We start from the raw sequence: 23,338 nt of genomic DNA, 5'->3' as shown, positions 1-23,338 counted from the left end.
CTTGGTTACCCTTGGATCAGAAAGCTGCCTCTTATCTTGCTTAACCAATTCGCCAGCACACTCACCTTTTTTTTCTTTTTTTCTTCACATTTTAAGGCAAAGTTCTGATGTATATATATTGAATTCAGTTGTATCTGCTTTACTTTAATGATTGTAGTTGACTTGGGTATTTTATTTCTATATTTTGTGTCAGGTTATATTTTAAGCTCATTTCTTTACTTTAGCACTTAAATTATTCAGTAGTGTATGACTAAGGTCTTGACAAATTGATAAAAATATTCTTATTTGTTTTCAGCAGCAAGAGGTATTGCCCATTTGTCTTAATGACTTTTTCTTTCTCTCTTGCCCATAGGTGTCCCTGGACCCCCCCATCAAGCAGGGACAGACCCGCTACCCCTACCTCATCCTGCTGTTCTCAGGCGACGACACAGACTTCATTGAGCTGCCCCTGGAGGAGTGAGTAAAGTGGTGGTTGTGTTGGTGATAGTAGTAGTGGTGCTGGTGGTGGTAGTGGGATAGTCTGTTCTGCCTGGGGTGAGAATACATTATAGAAGAGACCCTACCCACTACCCTCCTACCTGACTACCTGAAGCCAGATTTTGCCCAGCCCCCGTCGGATCAACAGTCCGCCAATTACGCACACCAGAGCAGCCATGCCCTTCCTGTCATCTATGGGGAGGACCTACTTTCTTGACGTGTTCATATCTCAGGCAGAATGGACTATTGTGAGGCTCATTTCATCAGCTGATCATTCATTTTGCAGCCACAGATTTACACTTATGTTAGATACCGTGGGAATCTATTCATTTATATATAATTCATCCTCATCATAACCTTGTATCATTCATATAAATTTATACTTTTTTTATTTACCTACCTTTATATATCATTTATCGATCTACTTCTATTTCTTATTTACCTACATATATTCTTATTCTTTTACCTCTGTTTGTTTTCCCATAATTAAACCATTTTATGTCTCTAGTTGCTTTCATATGCATTTATATTTTCCTCTCGTACCATGTTCACATATTTACTTTTCCTTTTCTCTCGCAGGGAGGAGCTGCAGGAGAAGTACGAGGGGCGCCTGGAGAAGGAGATGTCGGGAGCACAGTTTGAGGTTATCAGCAAGATGTTCAAGGGAATCTGCAACCGCAAGATCGTCACCCCCGGGAACTTTACCGGGTGAGACACAAGACTTAATTTGTGGTACTATTTTGCACAGACACACACACACTGGAATACCCAATGAGACACCACAGCCATCCATCTTATTTATCTTATTCATCCATACACCCACATGCCATAACTATTCCAAATGACTCCTACCTTTCTAGCAGATGTCTAGATTAGGTGTTTAGATAGGAGAGTGAGCAAAAGGCAATATAAATGATAAACACTTCATCCATTCATCCATCCCACTTCCATACCCACCACAGTCATCCATCTTATTCCTCCACACCCACATGCCCTATTTTAAGACTCCTGCCTTTCCTCACAGACATTCAGGTAAGGAGAGTGGACCAAAGGCAACATACAACTCAGACACTTTATATATATAGTCCACCCATCCCTTGCATTACAGCCATCTATTTTAGTCTCGCATCCAGATGTCATAACTGTTCTAAGACTCCTGCCTCCCACCCACAGACATTGAGAAAAGGAGGATGAACAAGGAATAGTATGTAGCACAGACAGTATTTATTCTATCCCTCCTTCCCTTGCACCACAGCCATCCACCTTATTTATCCACACATTTCTTCTTCCTCTTCTTCATTTAAATTCCATCTTCTCCCATTCTTGAGGCCAGACTTGCGATGATCCTCCTCCATCTTGCTCAGTCCAGTGCTAATCCTTCCTCTATTTCTAACACTTCCAACCCTTGTTACACTGTTCCTCTCCATGTTCTTCTTGGCCTTCCAACTGATCTCCTTTCAGGCACCTCCATATCCTCCACCATCCTCAGCACTCCACCCTCTGTCTCTCTTCTCATATGTCCGAACCGTTGCAACCTTCACTGTCTCACTCTCTCCTGTATTGCTTTCAAACCACATCTCTTTGCCACACCCACATACCATTACTTTTCTAAGACTCCTGCTCCTCGCTACAGACTTTAAGTTAAGGATAATGAACAGAAGACAATATGCAGCACAGACAAACAGACACTTCATACATCCCATCCCTTCCTTCCACAATCTTACTCTAATCTTGCACCAAAACCTTCCCAACCAACTCTTTCTTCCAGCACAGACATACAGACAAAGAGGGTGAACAGAAGGCAATATACAGCACAGACAAACAGACACTTCATACATCCCATCCCTTCCTTCCACAATCTTACTCTAATCTTGCACCATAACTGTCCTAACCAACTCTTTCTTCCAGCACAGACATACAGATAAAGAGGATGAACGAAAGGCGATATGCAGCACAGACAGACAGACACTTCAAAAGTCCCATTCCTTCCTCAATCATACACTATCTTGCACCAAAACCTTCCCAACCAACTCTTTCTTCCAGCACAGACATAGATAAAGAGGGTGAACAGAAGACAATATGCAGCACAGACAGACAGACACTTCATACATCCCATCCCTTCCTTCCACAATCATACGCTATCTTGCACCAAAACCTTCCCAACCAACTCTTTCTTCCAGCACAGACATTCAGATAAAGAGGATGAACGAAAGGCAATATGCAGCACAGACAGACAGACACTTCATACATCCCATCCCTTCCTTCCACAATCTTACTCTAATCTTGCACCATAACTGTCCTAACCAACTCTTTCTTCCAGCACAGACATTCAGATAAAGAGGGTGAACAGAAGACAATATGCAGCACAGACAGACAGACACTTCATACATCCCATCCCTTCCTTCCACAATCATACACTATCTTGCACCAAAACCTTCCCAACCAACTCTTTCTTCCAGCACAGACATAGATAAAGAGGGTGAACAGAAGACAATATGCAGCACAGACAGACAGACACTTCAGAAGTCCCATTCCTTCCTCAATCATACACTATCTTGCACCAAAACCTTCCCAACCAACTCTTTCTTCCAGCACAGACATAGATAAAGAGGGTGAACAGAAGACAATATGCAGCACAGACAGACAGACACTTCATACATCCCATCCCTCCCTTCATCTTACCCTCCCAAGCACCATTACCATCCCAAACAACTCTTTCTTTCAGCACAGACAGACAGACTGACATCATATACCCCATCTGTCTCCCCTTCCACCATTGCCATTCTAATCAACTCTCTTTTCTCCCGGCAGCCACTCTGGTAGTTCTGGAATCAGCTGTTCGTACAAAGCCGCAGCGGGCTACCTCTACCCCCTGGAGCGAGGCCTCATCTACGTCCACAAGCCTCCGGTCCATATCCGCTTCGATGAGATCTCCTCGGTCAACTTCGCTCGCTCTGGCTCCACCACGAGGTCTTTTGATTTTGAGGTGAGTGCTCCTTTGACCCTATTTTGGCCTTATCTTCACTTGTTTTGTAAGTTATTGACATTGATTTAAGTCTTATGCACCGATTTGGATTTTTTACTTTGGATGTTCTACTTTTCACATTTGGAGAGCAGCGACATAACATGCTCAATTTTTTTCTCCTTGATCTGCCTCCTTTGCTGTATAGAGATAAAAGGGGTAATGTCATCTTATTCCCCTGGTATGTTGAGGTCAATGAAGTCTGATGGCATTACTGTATTAAAGGAAAGCCCCCGACAAGTTGAGATGGAGACTAATTAAAGGAAACAAAGGAAGGGAAAGGAAGAGATCTGTAAGAGGGGTAAGCAGTCATCTTTCCTCTCTGACATGTTAGAGGAAAGGAAGAAATTTGTAAGAGGGAAAATCAGTCATCTTTCTCCTGACATACTAAAGGAAGGGAAGGGAAAGAAGAGATTTTTGTAAGAGGGATAAGCCATCATCTTTCTCCTCCGGCATGTTAGATAAAAGAAGGGAAGGGAAAGAAGGAATGTGTAAGAGGAATAAACTGTCATCTTCCTCCTGACATATTAAAGGAAAGGGAAAGGAAAAGAAGAGGTTGATAATAAAAATAATCAGTCATCTTTCTCTGCTGACATGGGCAAGGAAATTAGGGAAGGGAGGAGATTTGTGACAGGGACAGCAGTCATCTTTCTCCTCTGATATGTAAAGGAAGGAGAAGGGAAAGGAAGAAATTTGTAAGAGGGATAATCAGTCATCTCTCTCCCACAGGTTGAGATCAAGTCTGGCGGCGTCAACACCTTCAGCAGCATTGAGAAGGGCGAGTACAACCGCCTCTTTGACTACGTGAACCAGAAGAAGCTGAGGATCAAGAACCGCGGCAAGATGGTAAGTAGCCCGGCGCGGCACCCCCGAGGCAGTGGCGGCACCCATAGGATGGCCGGGCGTCTGCAGCCTGATGAGTATGGTTGCGTATCACCGTTGAATGTTTACCTCATAGCCTATCTGACCTTTGCTTTATCATTTTATCAACTCGGTGTTTTATGTATTTTCCCCAATCCTTTACTTGTTCATTTATTTTGTTTCCTCATGTGCATCCCCCAGCAGAATGGATTTGATGTGTAGCTCCTGCACACATTTTGGGGGTCTGAAGATTATATTCATTCCCCTCAACATTCAGCAGCGTCATACCTCACAAAAGTCATCAAAGATAACCTCACATTGATTCACAATAGTTTAATCTGAGCATTGGGAAATAGTTCCCATCAAACATAGATACTGATATACTCATGCTCCTCAGCTTATTTCTCTGTCTGGCATGGTAAAAGCCTGTGATGTCAACCCAAGTGTCAGACAGCAGAGTAGTGCGTAACCTTAGAGAAGTTTTCAGGGAGGCGGCCATGTCACAGCTGGTGGGCTTCATTCTTGGCAGAACCAAAAAAAACAATTTGTGGGGAACTCACTGATCAATCTGAATTATACACAAAGATAAAATGTTTATGCTTAGTAGCGTGTGGCGCTGCCACTTCAACATTTTAGCCGTCTCTGATCGCTTCTTCACAGCCTCGATCACTGACAGCTGAAGCCTGCTTTGCCAGCCATACAAGACAACAAGAGTATCTCATGACAGTCATGTCCACTCGAGGCAGCTAAAGGCCCTGTAGCTTAACTAACAGAACAGTATTACATGTGGGGCAGACAGTGCAGCAGCAGGATTATGTTCTGCTCTTGGGCAAGATATACAGACACACCATGAAGCGATCAATAACTTTAACTGTTACCTAAAGTGAAGAGCATTTAATGTGCCACACAGAACACTTATGTCAAATAACTTCATACTTATCCTGCCATTTTAACCTGAAATGTATTTTATTTTCTGGAATAAGAATAATATTAGTGTGATAACGGGAGGCTAAGGGAGGCAGCTGCTGTGCCTCCTTGAGTAACACCCAACCCGGGCCATAACTACTCTCCACAGTTTGTCGTGAGTATTCTCAGCCATCCAGAGAACCCTCAGATCTATTCTCTTTTGCTATTTGAATATTTTTTCGCCTAAAATATATATACTTGTTGGTTTTGAGCTGGTGTTGCGTTTCACAGGAAGAAGCACAACACAGATTTCTCTACACTTGCATTTCCTTACATTGCGCTGGTGCTGTGTGTAGCGTTTGTTTGTTCCGTTGATTCTGTTGTGGAGCGTCACTGTTAGAGGCATTGTCAGTGATCCTGTCGCTGGGCTGGGTGGTCCTTGTGCTGCCCCGCCTCCACTAGTTAGTCAGCAAATAGCTCGTTCTTTTGCTTATTGAAGACTCAAGCATATTCCTCATATTTTAAGTCTTACCTTATTATTTCAATTAATTCTACTCTCATTTCTGCCTCCATTGTATGCATACCTTAGCACAATCACAAGGTTCTCTTATAAGACTGAAAGAGCTGCTGTACCTTGACCTATAGATGGCTCAGGTGTACTCCACATTTGAGACTCTGCTTGTGGCTCCACTTCATTGATTCTCATACAAGTTTCAGCTTTCACCCTGGTACACTTGTGCCATCATCATCTTCCACATGAGTAATAGTCAGTGCCTTGATGTGTTAGTCTTTGCTTATGGTTACAAGGATTGATCCCCATTTTATTCTTTGCTTTCACTGTGTGTGTACCATACTACCATCACAAGGTCCTCCCACAAGAATAGTAACAACGCATGGCTTTGGTATTCTAATTCCTTCAGGAGACACCCTCATCAATCCCAGTGAGGACCAGGAACCATTACTGTTACTCCCTTGGCCCTTTAAGTGAATCTACTGGGATGTGCATTCTTACATAACTATTGCTGTTTCCTAAGCCTTTTGAGTGAAGCTGTTGGGACTGTACACTCTTATATATATAAAGTATTGCTGTTTTCTAATCCTTATGATTGTAACCATTCTGATTATTCTCTGATATAAGAAGTATTGCTGTTAACTAAGTCTTTTGTGGGAAGCTTTTTTGATTGTACACTGATATAAAAAGCAATCCTGCTTCTTAACCCTTTTAAATTAAGGTCTTGGGACTGTACACTTATATATAAATCATTCCCTCTTCCTAAGCCTCTTGTGAAGTTGTTGGGACTAAAAACTTGCATAAAAACTATTGCAAATACATTCTAAGCCTTTTGATTGAATATTGAGACTGAACACTCACGGCATGAAAACCATTGCCAGTATTTTCTGAGCCTTTTTAATGGAGCCATTGAGACTGAATATATATGAAAACCATTCTAGTTTCCTTCAAGTACCATCATACACTCTAGTACCCTTCCTTTCCCTTGCAATCCCCCTTCCGTTAGTCACTCCCAGTAAGGTTCCTTCAATTACCATCACAGAAACTTTTCAATATCCCTTTCCCTTCCAATCCCCCTTCATCTACCACCCCATCCCTTCATTCCCTCTACTTTTCCCTCTTTTCCTTCTCTTTCTACTTATCCTTCTCTTTTCTCTACTTTTCCTTCTCTTCTTTCTGCTTTTCCTTCTCTTTTCTCTACTTTTCCTTCTCTTCTTTCTGCTTTACCTTCTCTTTTCTCTACTTTTCCTTCTCTTCTTTCTACTTTTCCTTCTCTTTTCTCTACTTTTCCTTCTCTTTTTCCTACTTTTCCTTCACTTTTTTTCTACTTTCCCTTCTCTTTTTTCTACTTTTCATTCTCTTTTCTCTACTTTTCCTTCTCATTTTTCTACTTTTCCTTCTCTTCCTACTTTTCCTTTTCATCTTTCTACTTATCCTTCTCTACTTCCTACTTTTCCTTCTCTTTTTTCTACTTTTTCTTTTTTCTTTTCCTTCTCTTTCTACTTTTTCTGATCTTCTTTCTACTTTTCCTTCTCTTCCTTCTACTTCCCCTCCATTTTTCTACCCTTCCTCCTCATCTTTCTACTTTTCCTCCTCATCTTTCTACTTTTCCTCCTCATCTTTCTACTTTTCCTCCTCATCTTTCTACTTTTCCTCCTCATCTTTCTACTTTTCCTCATCTTTCTACTTTTCCTCCTCATCTTTCTACTTTTCCTCCTCATCTTTCTACTTTTCCTCCTCATCTTTCTACTTTTCCTCCTCATCTTTCTACTTTTCCTCCTCATCTTTCTACTTTTCCTTCTCATCTTTCTACTTTTCCTCCTCATCTTTCTACTTTTCCTCCTCATCTTTCTACTTTTCCTCCTCATCTTTCTACTTTTCCTCCTCATCTTTCTACTTTTCTTCCTCATCTTTCTACTTTTCCTCCTTATCTTTCTACTTTTCCTCCTCATCTTTCTACTTTTCCTCCTCATCTTTCTACCTTTCCTCCTCATCTTTCTACCTTTCCTCCTCATCTTTCTACTTTTCCTCCTCATCTTTCTACCTTTCCTCCTCATCTTTCTACTTTTCCTCCTCATCTTTCTACTTTTCCTCCTCATCTTTCTACTTTTCCTCATCTTTCTACTTTTCCTCCTCATCTTTCTACTTTTCCTCCTTATCTTTCTACTTTTCCTCCTCATCTTTCTACTTTTCCTCCTCATCTTTCTACTTTTCCTCCTCATCTTTCTACTTTTCCTCCTCATCTTTCTACTTTTCCTCCTCATCTTTCTACTTTTCCTCCTCATCTTTCTACTTTTCCTCCTCATCTTTCTACTTTTCCTCCATCTTTCTACTTTTCCTCCTCATCTTTCTACTTTTCCTCATCTTTCTACTTTTCCTCCTCATCTTTCTACTTTTCCTCCTCATCTTTCTACTTTTCCTCCTCATCTTTCTACTTTTCCTCCTCATCTTTCTACTTTTCCTCCTCATCTTTCTACTTTTCCTCCTTATCTTTCTACTTTTCCTTCTCATCTTTCTACTTTTCCTCCTCATCTTTCTACTTTTCCTCCATCTTTCTACTTTTCCTCCATCTTTCTACTTTTCCTCCTCATCTTTCTACTTTTCCTCCTCATCTTTCTACTTTTCCTCCTCATCTTTCTACTTTTCCTCCTCATCTTTCTACTTTTCCTCCTTATCTTTCTACTTTTCCTCCTCATCTTTCTACTTTTCCTCCTCATCTTTCTACTTTTCCTTCTCATCTTTCTACTTTTCCTCCTCATCTTTCTACTAATCCTCCTCATCTTTCTACCTTTCCTCCTCATCTTTCTACCTTTCCTCCTCATCTTTCTACTTTTCCTCCTCATCTTTCTACCTTTCCTCCTCATCTTTCTACCTTTCCTCCTCATCTTTCTACTTTTCCTCCTCATCTTTCTACTTTTCCTCCTCATCTTTCTACTTTTCCTCCTCATCTTTCTACTTTTCCTCCTCATCTTTCTACTTTTCCTCCTCATTTTTCTACTTTTCCTCCTCATCTTTCTTCTTTTCCTCCTCATCTTTCTACTTTTCCTCATCTTTCTACTTTTCCTCCTCATCTTTCTACTTTTCCTCCTCATCTTTCTACTTTTCCTTCTCTTCTTCCTACTTTTCCTTCTGTTTTTCTTACTTTTCCTCCTCTTCTTCCTACTTTTCCTTTACTTTTTTCTACTTTTCCTTCCCTTTTTCTACTTTTCCTTTTCCTTTTTCTACTTTTGCTTCTCTTTTCTACTTTTCCTTTTCCTTTTTCTACTTTTCCTTCTCTTCTTTCTACTTTTCCTTCTCTTTTTTCTACTTTTCCTTCTCTTCTTTCTACTTTTCCTTCTCTTTTTTCTACTTTTCCTTCTCTTTTCTACTTTTCCTTTTCTTTTTTTCTACTTTTCCTTCTCTTCTTTCTACTTTTCCTTCTCTTCTTTCTACTTTTCCTTCTCTTCTTTCTACTTTTCCCTCTTTTTTTCTACTTTTCCTTCTCTTCTTTCTACTTTTCCTTCTCTTTCTACTTTTCCCTCTTTTTCTACTTTTCCTTTTCTTCCTACTTTTCCTTGTCTTTTTTCTATTTTTCCACTTTTCTTTCCTCTACTTTTCCCTCTCATCTTTCTACTTTTCCTTCTCTTTTTTCTACTTTTCCTTCTTTTTTTCTGCTTTTCCTTTTCATCTTTCTACTTTTCCTTCTGTTCTTCCTACTTTTCCTTCTCCTCCTCACACCCCATTGCCACCCATGATCCTCACTCCTTCCTCCCCATTGCCTGCCTATACCCACTCTCCATTGCCACCCATGATCCTCACTCCTTCCTCCCCATTGCCTGCCTATACCCACTCTCCATTGCCACCCATGACCCCCACTCCTTCCTCCCCATTGCCTGTCTATACCCACTCTCCATTGCCACCCATGACCCCCACTCCTTCCTCCCCATTGCCTGCCTATACCCACTCTCCATTGCCACCCATGACCCCCACTCCTTCCTCCCCATTGCCTGCCTATACCCACTCTCCATTGCCACCCATGACCCCCACTCCTTCCTCCCCATTGCCTGCCTATACCCACTCTCCATTGCCACCCATGATCCTCACTCCTTCCTCCCCATTGCCTGCCTATACCCACTCTCCATTGCCACCCATGACCCCCACTCCTTCCTCCCCATTGCCTGTCTATACCCACTCTCCATTGCCACCCATGATCCTCACTCCTTCCTCCCCATTGCCTGCCTATACCCACTCTCCATTGCCACCCATGATCCTCACTCCTTTCTCCCCATCACCCACACCCTAAACCCTATTGCCACCCTACAGGAGATGGGCACAGGACGCACCGATGACTTTGATGACAGTGACGCGGATGAGCCTGATCCATACATGCGTAGGGTGCGCGAGGAGGCCAAGGAGAGGGACGACGAAGACTCCAGTGAGGATGAGGACTTCGTGCCAGGGGAGGGTGGCAGCGACGTGGCGGAGGAGTAAGTAGGGGCGGAAGGACGTGAGTGGAGTAAAAAGTGGTGTGGTTTTGAGTATGTGGATTGTGATGGAGAGTATAATAAAGGTGTAGTATTGGAAGTGAAGAAAAATGTGGTTTGGACAAGGAGTGATGTGGGTTTGAGATGTGGATGGAGGTGGAGAGTAAAATAAAAGATGCAGTATTAGGAGTGGAGAAGAGATGGTTTAGACAAGATGTGATGTGATTTCGAGTATGTGGATGGAAATGGGGAGAGGAAAACAAAGGTGCAGTATTAGGAGTGGAGGAGAGGAGATGGTTTAGACAAGATGTGATGTTGTTTTGAGTAAGTGGATGGAGGTGGAGAGTAAAATGAAAGATACAGTATTAGGAGTGGAGGAAAACATGTGGTTTGGACAAGGAGTGATGTGGTTTTGTGTAAGTGGAAGGAGGTGGAGAGTAAAATAAAAGATGGAGTATTAGGAGTGGAGGAGAGGAGATGGTTTAGACAAGATGTGATGTGGTTTTGAGTAAGTGGATGGAAATGTGGAGAGGAAAACAAAGGTGCAGTATTGGGAGTGGAGAAGAGATGGTTTAGACAAGATGTGATGTGATTTCGAGTATGTGGATGGAAATGGGGAGAGGAAAACAAAGGTGCAGTATTAGGAGTGGAGGAGAGGAGATGGTTTAGACAAGATGTGATGTGGTTTTGAGTAAGTGGATGGAAATGTGGAGAGGAAACAAAAGTGCTGTATTAGGAGTGGAGGAAATCCTAGGAGCAGGTGTCGATGAAATGAAGATGATGATGATGAAATGAGATGCTTTGGACAAGAAACCTTCCTTCGTCCGTTCCTTCCCTCCCTTCTGTTCTCCTTCCTCTCATCCCCTTTCCTTCCTTCCATTCCCTCCCGTCCTCCCATCTGTTCCTCTACTCACACCTCCCCCTCTTTCCCCCACAGGTATGATAGCTTCGCAGGGGATTCCACGGATTCAGACGAGGGCTCCGAGGGTGGCTCAGACGACCAGAAGAAAAAGGAGAAGAAGAAAGAAAAGGTAGAGGGGTTAATCTTTTCCCAGTCTGTCAGCCTGCTTTCCATCTTCCATTGTTACGTATTTTTTCATCTCGAGAATAAGTCGCTTTCTGTTAGGTGGAAAGAAAAAGAAAAAGGAGTAGAAAGAATAGGTTGAGGAGTTGATCATTGCCCTGTCTAGCTATTTTCCATTTTCCATTGTTGTGTATTTTATCATTACAAGAATAGATGCATTTTTATCAGGTTGGATGGTGTACTTGCCATCTTAGTTGTTCATATATATTGGAAAAGGTAGGAAGGAGGGAGGGAGAGAAATGAATGAAGAAAAAGGGAGATATATAAAGAATAGAAAACATATGAAAAAAAGAGAAAAGGAAAATATATGAATAGGAGGGAAAGGAGACAAGAAGAGAAGAAAGCATAAGAAAAGGTAGGAAAGAGAAGGAGAGAAAAGAATGGAGAAAAGGGGAGAATAGAAGACGAAAAAAAAGAGAAAAGGAAAAATTGTATAAAAAATATGAAGGAAAGGAGACAAGAAGAGAAGAAAATATAGGAAAACTTAGGAAGAAGAGGGAGAGAAAAGAATGAAAAGAAGATATTTTTGACGCTGCATGACGATAGTTTTGATTCCTCCCGTCAAGTTTACAGCATCGAAGACATTTAGATAACACCCATGTGCCTCAAACCCTCTTTTACTCCCTTCTCTTCCTCCTAGACCAAGGCCAAGACAGAGAAGACTTACAGGTCCATACTATTAACCTGGTAGCTGCAGGGATCATGTTTCTTAATGGTCCCTCTAAGCAAGAAAAATAAGAAAAATCATCACTCACACAAACCATTTCATAATATATATCAAAGCATTTGTGATCAGTTTATGTATCATCTAGTTTGGGGGGTTTAAATCATGGCACAAATTTGGCCCGTCGCTGCTACACGGCAAAGCCACAAATTTGGCCCGTCATTGCTACCGGGTTAAACATACCAAGATCACTTTATTACTATTTCCCACGGCCACAGAGATTAACGTTGTTTTCATGTGTGATTTTCTAGTTTAAGGTGCAGAGGTCGTGTAAAACTATCACTGGAATCACAAAGCAGTCCATGAAAAGCCTTTGAACTTCCACGAGAGGCTTTTCAAACACACGAACTGAGGCTCCAATACATTTAAGAATATGGGCCTTAGATATTACCCATATGCCTTAATCCCCCAATTACTCCATTTTCCTCCTCTTCCTCCCAGCAACCCAAGGCAAAGACAGTGTCCGAGAAACCACGCAAGCGTAAGCCAAAGAAGGAGAAGGATGCCAACAAACCCAAGCGTCCACAGTCGGCGTACTTCATCTGGCTGAACGAGCACCGCGAGCAGATCAAGAAGGAGAACCCCGGCATCTCCATTACTGAGGTCTCCAAGGTGGCCGGCCAGAAGTGGAAGACTGTGGACGACAAATCGGTGAGGCTCGGAAGAGGATTTGAGTGTGGGAAGGGAAGGTTAGATGGGTTAGTGAGTCTGTGTGTGAGGTGAGGTGTTGTGGGTGGTTTCCTACTCCAGCTGACTATTCCAACCTTGTAAATATTCTAAAAACTGTGGATGATGAGATGGTGAGGCTCAGAAGGAGGTTTGGATGTAGAAAGGAAAGGTTAGATGGGTTAGTGAGTCTGTATATAAGGTGAGGTGTCGTGGGTGGTTTCCTACTCCAGCTGACTATTCCAACCTTGTAAATATTCTAAAAACTGTGGATGATGAGATGGTGAGGCTCAGAAGGAGGTTTGGATGTAGAAAGGGAAGGTTAGATGGGTTAGTGGGTCCATATATAAGAAGATGAAGTGTTGTGGATTGTGTTTCTTGCTCCAGCTGACTATTCCAACCTCATGGGTATTCTAAATCATGGAGAGAAAAGCTACTGTCGACAAGTGGACAGCACTCACTCTTAATTTTTTTCAGAAGGTTTTTCCTACACTGACAGTCGCCTTTTGTGTCCAGTACATTCTCAGACCCTTGCCATCAACTCTGACTCCTCTACATACTCATCAGATTGTTGACTTGTCTTACTGTACCAAATGACTCAACGCTGCCAGACTATCGTACTCAGAGCATCGTTTTTACCGGTTTCTGACCCCAAACTATTGCCAATAAACACCAATAATCAACCATTTTAATGATAACTCAATAGAAAACCAGTTACAGGGGTGGAGGAGACAGTTTGAGGGTTAGAAGTCGGCAAATAGAAAAGCCTGAGCACGACCATCTGGCAACGTTGAAATGACTTCTTATTCCACAAAGCAAACCTGTACACGTCCTTCTGCATCTCTGTCGTCTTCCCTGATAGTAGCGCCACACTCAGTCATTGGTTTTCCCTTTTTTTTTCTGGATCAGCATAACAACCTTTCAAACTTTTCTTCTGCAGAGTAATGTTTGTCTTTCTCTTTACTCCTTGGAAAAAAATTGCATTCCTTGTCCCTTATCCCATCTTGCTCTTCTGAAATTGCAGACCCTTCCTATTATTCTGTCTGTAATAACATATAGTGTAACTGGATAAGTGATTCATAAAGCTGATTGAACAATGTTTGCTGCGTTCTAGGATCACTTGAATCTTTGGTATTACAGTGAAGAGTACAGACCAGATGAGATTGTTAAGGTTGTGGTAACTGTATTGTAGTGTCTCAGTAAATCAAGTAGGCAACAAGTATACCAGCTGAGGAATAATATCTTGTAGAATTTAGTTACACTGTATTAATATGCATCACAAGAGGGATACTAGGAAGATATGATTTTTTTAACCCCTGTTCTTTCCCTTTTTGTTACCCTTAGCAGAGGTAGGTATGAAAGAGGCCATGGCATCAAAGACCAGACAGGAAGCTTAAGGCACATTCAAACACCTCACAGCTTGACTTTCCTCAACCTTTTTATTTCCATCCTGTCTGAACACGTCCTTGCCTCCTCACCCTTGCCAGGAATGGGAGGCCAAGGCTGCCGAGGCCAAGAAGGAGTACGAGGAGGCCATGAATGTGTACAAGGCGTCCCTCAAGACCACGACACCACCCAAAAAGTCCCCCAAGAAGGCAGCAACAACGTCAGCAGCAGCAGCAGCAGCAGCAGCCGTCTCCCCCACCAAGGCAGGCTCGGGCTCTGGGTTCAAGTCAAAGGAGTTTATTGATGAGTCGAGTAGCAGTGAAGATAGTGACGATAAGCCCCTCAAAAAGAAGGCGAAGACGGAGAAACCAGAGAAGGCGGCGAAGAAGCCCAAAAAGGTAAATTTTTTTCTCTCTTTCCTTTTTTTTTATTATATGAAGAGGCATATGGAGGGGAAGGGGCATGAAGGACAAAGCAATTTATCTAGTCTGCCCTGGGAAAGGCAAGTTACACGTCCCAGGAAAAACAATCTATGAGTTGCAAAGGAAAAGCAACCCTCAGTACACCAAATACAAGGTTGCTTCTCCCCTGCAACTTGTTTCTTGATCTTCCTGGGATGTGCAGTTTGCCTCTCCCAGTGCAAACTAGAAAAAGGCTTAGTCCCTTATGCTCCTTTTCTGGACTCCTCATATATCTAATTTTTACAGTGCAGAAGGCAGGCCAAGGAAAAATAAAAATAAAGGCCTAACCTAACCCAATTAATAAAGTAGAGAGAGAAGGACAGTATAGGACAAAAAATCAGTATCGTCTACAGAGATGACTTGATGCCTCCCTTGTTAAAGAGCTGTAAGGGTAAATAAAGACCAAGGGAGGTGGTTCAAGCTTTCTCCACTGAAAGGAATGAACAGGTGAAGATATTGGATAGCTTAACAAAGGAGGGTGGACAGAATAAGGTAGAGCATGAGTAGGAAGTCAGGTGGGGCAAGGTCAAGGGATGGTGGAGGAATATAGTTAAAAGATTATAAAAATATAGCATGAAAATTGTGCTTTTTGAAAAGGAGCAAACAAGGAGGGAAGGAATAGAAAGAAGGATGTTTACATTATTTCTGTCATGGTGTACCAAGATTGGTGTTGATTTTAGGAAGAGGAAAGAGGAGAGGGAGGTGGGTAATTCCTTCTTGGGTAGATAAGGAAGAAGGATATTGTTATTTTTTGTTATATAATCATAGATACAATGATTTGGTTTGACTTTCTCCTTGTTTATATTTGTTAAAGCCCATACACGCTTTGCACAGTGGCAGTATCATGACCCACTAGGTTGAACATTTGTCCGAGGTTTGCTCTACTATGCACAGTTAAAGCAGCAGAATTTGGGAAGTTAGCTTCACCTCTAAGGCTAACTGAAGGATCACGTGTGGTAGTTACAATGCTGTATAGCAGGCTTTTGTCACGGTATTACAGAGCACACACAATTTTTCAGTGACCACCGCCTTGAGGGAAGGTTTCATGAAGTAACAGGGTGTCGGAGAAACAGATAGATTCATAGATTGATACGTGTATAGATAATTTACCCAGTGGGTATTTTTTGTGTATTTTTATTTTGCCTGTGAGCTTGCCCATGAGGAACCTCTTTTTTTTTTTTTTTTTTTTTTTTTTTTTTTTCAACAAAGGAGACAGCTCAAGGGCACAAAAAAAGGAAACAATAATATAAAAAAAAGCCCGCTACTCGCTGCTCCTAAAAAAGAATCAGAAATGGCCGAAAGAGAGGTCAGTTTCGGGAGGAGAGATGTCCTGATACCCTCCTCTTGAAAGAGTTCAAGTCGTAGGCAGAAGGAAATACAGATGAAGGAAGATTGTTCCAGAGTTTACCAGCGTGAGGGATGAAAGAGTGAAGATGCTGGTTAACTCTTGCATAAGGGGTTTGGACAGTATAGGGATGAGCATGAGTAGAAAGTCGTGTGCAGCAGGGCCACGGGAGTGGGGGAGGCATGCAGTTAGCAAGTTCAGAAGAGCAGTCAGCGTGGAAATATCGATAGAAGATAGAAAGAGAGGCAACATCGCGACGGAATTTAAGAGGTAGAAGACTATCAGTAGGAGGAGGAGAGCTGATGAGACGAAGAGCCTTAGACTCCACTCTGTCCAGAAGAGCTGTGTGAGTGGAGCCCCCCCACACGTGAGATGCAAACTACATACAAGGGCAGACAAGGCCCCTGTATATGGATAGCAACTGTGCGGGGGAGAAGAACTGGCGGAGACGATACAGAACGCCCAACCTCAAGGAAGCTGCTTTAGCGAGAGAGGAGATGTGAAGTTTCCAGTTGAGATTTTGAGTTAAGGATAGACCGAGGATGTTTAGTGTTGAAGATTGTGATAGCTGAGTGTTGTCGAAGAATAGGGGATAGGTGTTTGGAAGATTGTGTCAAGTTGATAGGTGGAGAAATTGAGTTTTTGAGGCATTGAAGGACACAAGGTTCCTTCTGCCCCAATCGGAAATGATAGCAAGGTCTGAGGTTAAGCGTTCTGCAGCCTCCAGTCTGGAGTCGTGTACTTCCTGTTGTGATGGTCTTCTATTGAAAGAAGTTGAATAATGCAGAGTGGAGTCATCGGCATATGAGTGGACAGGACAGTTTGTTGTGGAAAGAAGATCATTGATGAATAACAGGAAGAGAGTGGGTGATAGGACAGAGCCCTGTGGAACACCACTGTTGATAGGTTTAGGGGAAGAACAGTGACCGTCTACCACCGCAGAGATAGAACAGCTGGAAAGGAAACTGGAGATAAAGGAACAGAGAGAGGGCAGTTTAGAAAGCAGACTTGTGCCAGACTCTATTGAAGGCTTTCGATATGTCTAGCGCAACAGAGAAAGTTTCACCGAAACGGCTAAGAGAGGATGACCAAGAGTCAGTTAAGAGAGCAAGATGATCGCCAGTAGAACGCCCCTTGCAGAACCCATACTGGCGATCAGATAGAAGGTTAGAAGTGGAAAGGTGCTTTTGAATCTTTCGGTTAAGGATTGATTCAAAAGCTTTAGATATACATGAAAGTAAAGCTATAGGGCAGTAGTTTGAGGGATTGGAATGGTCACCCTTCTTAGGCACAGGCTGTTCAAAGGCATACTTCCAGCAGGAAGGAAAGGTAGATGTTGATAGGCAGAGATGAAAGAGTTTGACCAGGCAGGGTGTCAGCACGGAAACAGTTTTTAAGGACAATAGGAGGCACTCCATCAGGTCCATAAGCCTTCTGAGAGAACTTTACTGTTAAGAAGAAAAAATAATACAAAGTATAAATATGAAAACTTATTTAGTAATGATGTTTCCTGTTATGTAATGATGCTTAATAGTGATGGAATTAATATTGAATTGTTTACTATGTTTTTTGTTTTTTTTTATTATTATAATGACCTAATGATTTTTTTTATTTTCTTTCTCAGGAGGAATCAGAAGGGGAGGAGGATGCTTCAGAGGAGGCTTCCGATGAGGCGTCAGATGAGGACTCAGGGTCAGACTAAGGGTGAGGGAGAGTCTTGTGGTCACCTGTGTGCTAACTATCCAGGGGACTCAACCCCTTCACCACACCTAGGCCCCCCCCCCCCCCCTCCCCAGGTATACATAATTACGATAACCTCCCTGAGTACACAAATAGCAGGTGTGTGTGTGTGTGTGGATGTATGTATGTATGTATGTATGTATGTCTGTGTGTGTGTCATTTGTATTAGCTAGACATCAACTAGTATTATCTGTATTATTTTAATGTTAGTTGTCACATTCCTGATATTAGTATTTTTCTTTTTTGTGTTTCTTTCAATTAATTATTATTTCTTTCATCTGTGTATCCGGTTTTCATTTAGTTCGCCTCTGATATACGCAGACAGACATCTCTGTTGAGGAAGTGTTGTCTAATAAACATAACTTGTGATACTGAGAGATTTTAACACCTCCATTTGGCACACCTGTTGGGATTCTTGGGCTACGTGGTGTTGGTATACCTGTTTGTAATTTAATTTGTTAAAAGACACTACAAAGAAATTAATAAGTTGACTTCATTACACACCTATAGCCCTTCTTCCCCTCCCCCCTCTAGCAGCCTCCAGCCTTCAAGTTTGCAATAGTTACCCAGAAATGTAAAGTTTTTTATTTACACTGACATAAATAATTACAGCCAATCTTATGTTTAGAATTGAAAGAATCCAAATATGAGGAATACATCTGCAGATTTTTCCATTTTCCTAAAAGACTAAAATTATATAGAAAAACTGCTGTAATTTGATAACGAAAAAGATAAGGCTGAATTTAAGATGTATTGTTATTGATGCATTGCTATATATGGTGCTCTACGCCATCCCGTCTTTGAATGTATTGTTGAGAAAAGTAGTATGCTCCCAAGTTTCAGTTCTGGCTTACCATTACCTATCCCCCATTTCCTCCTGTATGCTACACATGGAAAAGGGTTGTCATGTAGTAAACACTGTAGGCCTTAGGAGGGTCAGGCTACGATTTTGGTAAGGTTGCATCATTCGGGCGGGAAACTGTAGTGGTTTTGGGGATGCTTTGTGTCATTGCGCAGGAAAGCCGCATTTTACTGGAGATTTTTTTGGGGGAGGGAGGGGGGTGTATAAGGCAGACCAAGGGCAAAGGAAATTTTCTTATATATGCACAACTGTGCCGTATTCCCCCGACACACACATACACACACACACCGCCCCCCCCTCAAAAAAAAAAAAAAAGCCGGAAAACTATTTTGGCTTGCGAGTTGCCCAAATATTCCTCTCTTGAATACATAAGACGTCACACACACACAAAAAAAAAGAAATACCCGCAACTTTCCTCCCCCCTCGAAAAAAAAAAATGCTTAAAATATCAATTTCGCTTCGAGAATTTTCTTAATGCTCTTCAATACATCAGAGGTTTCAGTAATCATCGCGCAATTTCCACGCAATCACGCTGTTCCTCGCACCACAATACCGCCTGAAGCTGCTTACCGCCCACTCTCGATCTCTCCCGCCCACCCACCCTTTTTCTTCTATTCCTAGCGGCTTGAAAAGGTTAAACGGTGCCTCTGGTGGTTTGGGTTTAATATTGCCTGAGTCTCCGGTTCCAGCTCCTTACAGACTCCTAATGACCGCTGTGGCACTCCTTAAACCCGGTGGTAAACCGTGCATTGTGAAACGTATCGAATGCAGAGACGCTGGTTATGATATTGGCGTGGAACAAGAATATTTGCCAATTTCAATGTATTTATCTTGTACTGCCAGCGTGGGCGAGGAAGTAGAAGAACCCTAATAGCGCTGGGTGATCTCTTACTGCATAAAGGATGAACTATACAGGCAATATATTCCGGTCATTTTTTTGCTACCCCGTTGAGAAAGCGTAAACACGGACGCTGGGTGTGGCTGCGCGCGAACTCTCCTCCTCCTCCCTCTGTAAGTCCTCCTCCTCCTCTTCCTCTACCACCTCCTCCTCCGCCTCTCCCTCGGCCACTAGTCCACCACCTCCTCCTCCCTCGGTAAGTCTCTCCTCCTCCTCCGCCTCCTCTTCCTCTACCTCCTCCTCTTCCTCTACCCCCTCCTCCTCCTCCTCCCCTCTGCCTCCCTCCCTCCCTCCCACCGATCAATATTTTCTGTAGAACGTGTGTGTGGTGTTAGTTTGTGTGTGTCTGTGTGTGTGAGAGGAAGGAGAGGACTGCCCGTGGACTTTTGCAGGCTAGCAGGTCAGTAAGGGCGGTGCTGAGTGCTGAGGGCAGGGCCGCGGGTGTGCTGAGGAGGCGCTGAGGGTGAGGAGAGGCCTGAGACACGGCGGTGGTGGCGGGATAGCTCGTGGTGGTGGTGGTGGTGTTGATGGTGGTGGTGGTGGTTAAAGGTTTGCCTGTGTCTGTTTGCATCGTGGGCGTGGCTCTTGCAAGGCTGGGGAGGCTTAGTGTGACTGGAAGGCTTTTTGTGATGGTTCTATGATTAAAATGTTGGGGTTTGGGGTAACAACTCTTACGTGCATCCCTTCTTTTGGTGTTTGCGTGCGTGTGCATATGTGCGTGGGCGTGTGTGTGTGTATGCATATATGTGTGTACGTGTTTGTGTATGTGTACGTATGTCTGTATGGAATCTTCAAGACCTCCGTGAAAGTTAAAATGTCCTTAATCCCAATACAAGGCAAATGACAATGGAAAATAAGCAAGCATGATAAACAAAGACTCGGTAACCATACGTAGCCGACCTCACGAAGAACCAAGACACCTTCATGCGAATCTAAAGAAAAAATTCTTTGATAAATATAAGAAATAATCAGAGACGAACACTATCAAAGGAAAGAGGCAGCCATGCACGATTTCATGACGGCCCAAAATTAAAAGAACATGAATGGAAATGTGATGCAAATGTACAATGAAATAAAATAGATGGAGACTAATATGGCATAGTACCCACACGTAATACAATGAAAATCAAAACACAGGCAATTCGTAGCATAGTAACCGTGCATAGCCTAGCCCTCTGTGTTAGTAAAGCAATGCAAAGATGAATTCCGACAAAGAAAGGGAGAGTTAAAGGTTAAAAGAGATAATAAAAGGAAAGAAGGAGCAAAAGAGGATGGGCAGGAGGTTGGCAGGTCGTATGACTTTGTGAGCATTGATTAAATAACGACGGAAGGTAAATCATAAAAAAAAGGAAAACCTCTAACGTAGGGAGAAAATGTTAAGAATTAAGCGGGACTGTGGCATTTTTATTCTTTATAACTGGAAAGGGGGAGGGAAAAAGAGGTGTAAGTCAATCTCCCTCAGCTCCCTCCCCCCCCCCCCCCTTCTCTCTCTCTCTCTCTCTCTCTCTCTCTCTCTCTCTCTCTCTCTCTCTCTCTCTCTCTCTCTCTCTCTCTCGTGGTGTCAGTGAGTGCAGTGTTGCTAGCTTGGTAACAGCGGGTCTGCAGAGAGAGAGAGAGAGAGAGAGAGTAACAACGGTGACGGGAACAGAAGGGTAACAGGTGCAGTGTGTAATTGAGATGATAAATGGCTGTGGAAAGAGGCGCAGAATGGAAAGTAAAAAAAAAAAAAAAGAGAAATAATAGAAAACCTGTTGATGATATGGAAGGGTTTGCTGTGTCTCTTTTATCTATCTTAATCTTTTTCTCTTTTTCTCTTCTTATTTCTTATGTTGACTGCTACTGTTTTTATCTTATTTTATTATATTTTCTTCATGTTATCATCTTCAGAGAGATCAGAAGGACCCATCTTTACTATTTTCTATTTATCTTCTTTTCTTTTCCTTTTTTTCGTTCGGGGTGTGTTGACCGGTCCTGGAGAGAGAGAGAGAGAGAGAGAGAGAGAGAGAGAGAGAGAGAGAGAGAGAGATTATCCAGCTGCATCAGGATTAGTGTGAGGGTTTGCATGCATATTTCCTGCACTTTATTTTACCTCCATCTTTTGCGGTGCTTAGTGGGCCTCTGCGGGGGTGGGGGAGGGGGGGGAGACAAGTAGCAGTAGTCGTTGTAGTAGTAGTAGTAGTAGTAGTAGTAGTAGTAGTAATACTAGTAGTAGTGTCATTATCATTGTTACTATTATCATTATTCATACATCGTCGTGTCTACAGTGTACTACTACTACTACTACTACTACTACTACTACTACTGCTACTACAATTGTTACCAGGTATGAAAATAATTAATGATCACCTGAATACTATGCAATTAGTGTACCAGTGACAGAGATGAATGTGTGTGTGTGTGTGTGTGTGCGCTAAAGATAACATTCCACGATTTAGTCATGAAGATAAGAATGAATGGGGAGGAAGCGAGGGAATGAGTCAGTGAGCGGAGAAGTGGAGGAAAGAGGAGGAAGTAAATACGATGAATAAATGAATGGGTGAAGGAAAGAACGAGAGAAATTAAGTGATGAATGAATCGAGGAGTGAAGGAAAGAATAAAGTAAATAAGATCAATGGAGGAAAGAAGAAAGTAAATTAGATGATGAATGAATTAGGGAATGGAGGAAAGAGATCATTAAAATATATGAATGAAGAAAAGAAGGAAGTAAATTAGTGGATGAAATGAGGAATGAAGGAAAGAATGAAGTAAATAAGATGAATGAAAGAAAAAAGTAAATTAGATGATTAATGATATAAGGAATGGAGGAAAGAGATCAGTATAAATTTTAGTGAAGGAAAGAAGGAAGTAAATTAGGTGATGAATGAAACGAGGAGTGAAGGAACTAATGAAGTAAATAAGATTAATGAAGGAAAGAAGAAAGTAAATTAGATGATGAATGAATTAAGGAATGGAGGAAAGAGATAAGTAAAATATATGAATGAAGGAAAGAAGGAAGTAAATTGGTGGATGAAATGAGGAATGAAGGAAAGAATGAAGTAAATAAGATGAATGAAGGAAAGAAGAAAGTAAATTAGATGATGAATGATCTAAGGAATGGAGGAAAGAAGGATGTAAATTAGTGGATGAATAAATTGAGGAATGAAGAAAAGAATGAAGTAAATAAGATCAATGGAGGAAAGAAGAGAGTAAATTAGATGATGAATAAATTGAGGAATGAAGAAAAGAATGAAGTAAATAAGATCAATGAAGGAAAGAAGAAAGTAAATTAGGTAATGAATAAATTGAGGAATGAAGAAAAGAATGAAGTAAGTAAGATGAATGAAGGAAAGAAGAAAGTAAATTAGATGATGAATGAATTAGGGAATGGAGGAAAGAGATCATTAAAATATATGAATGAAGAAAAAAAAGGAAGTAAATTAGTGGATGAAATGAGGAATGAAGGAAAGAATGAAGTAAATAAGATGAATGAAGGAAAGAAGAAAGTAAATTAGATGATGAATGAATTAAGGAATGGAGGAAAGAGATAAGTAAAATATATGAATGAAGGAAAGAAGGAAGTAAATTGGTGGATGAAATGAGGAATGAAGGAAAGAATGAAGTGAATAAGATGAATGAAGGAAATAAGAAAGTAAATTAGATGATGAATGAATAAAGGAATGGAGGAAAGAGATCAGTAAAATATATGAATGAAGGAGAGAAGTAAGTAAGTTAGTGGATGAATGAATTGATGAATGAAGGAAATAATGAAGTAAAAAAGATCAATGAAGGAAAGTAGAAAGTAAATTAGATGATGAATGAATTAGGGAATGGAGGAAAGAAATCAGTAAAATATATGGATGAAGGAAAGAAGGAAATAAATTAGTGGATGAATAAATTGAGGAATGAAGTAAATAAGATCAATGAAGGAAAGAAGAAAGTAAATTAGATGATGA

At 41.7% G+C, this 23,338-nt stretch overlaps 1 protein-coding gene and 1 long non-coding RNA gene across 3 annotated transcripts in view; one reads left to right on the top strand and one right to left on the bottom strand.

Annotated features, from left to right (window-relative positions):
- Positions 1–18,017, top strand: part of LOC127001950 (FACT complex subunit Ssrp1-like) — a 28,346-nt gene extending 10,329 nt beyond the window's left edge. The window contains exons 6-14 of the mRNA XM_050867222.1: positions 353–456; positions 1,057–1,185; positions 3,289–3,463; positions 4,229–4,345; positions 10,080–10,243; positions 11,178–11,271; positions 12,490–12,699; positions 14,202–14,498; positions 17,531–18,017. Coding sequence (XP_050723179.1) covers positions 353–456; positions 1,057–1,185; positions 3,289–3,463; positions 4,229–4,345; positions 10,080–10,243; positions 11,178–11,271; positions 12,490–12,699; positions 14,202–14,498; positions 17,531–17,608 — 1,368 coding nt within the window. The 3' untranslated portion in view covers positions 17,609–18,017. The remainder of the gene's footprint in view (positions 1–352; positions 457–1,056; positions 1,186–3,288; positions 3,464–4,228; positions 4,346–10,079; positions 10,244–11,177; positions 11,272–12,489; positions 12,700–14,201; positions 14,499–17,530) is intronic.
- Positions 5,448–10,073, bottom strand: LOC127001951 (uncharacterized). 2 transcript variants are annotated; one of them, XR_007755572.1, is made up of 3 exons: positions 8,836–10,073; positions 8,566–8,649; positions 5,448–7,821 (listed from the first exon to the last, which is right to left on the bottom strand). It is a non-coding gene; the product is annotated as an uncharacterized LOC127001951 (long non-coding RNA). The 2 variants fall into 2 exon arrangements; XR_007755573.1 differs by having other exon boundaries at positions 8,587–8,649.
- Positions 18,018–23,338: the final 5,321 nt, after the last annotated feature.

Source organism: Eriocheir sinensis, chromosome 22, assembly GCF_024679095.1.
Source record: "Eriocheir sinensis breed Jianghai 21 chromosome 22, ASM2467909v1, whole genome shotgun sequence".
Classification (NCBI taxonomy): domain Eukaryota; kingdom Metazoa; phylum Arthropoda; class Malacostraca; order Decapoda; family Varunidae; genus Eriocheir; species Eriocheir sinensis.
The sequence above is the reverse complement of the archived record's forward strand: the minus strand, read 5'-3'. Positions and strand labels throughout refer to the sequence as shown.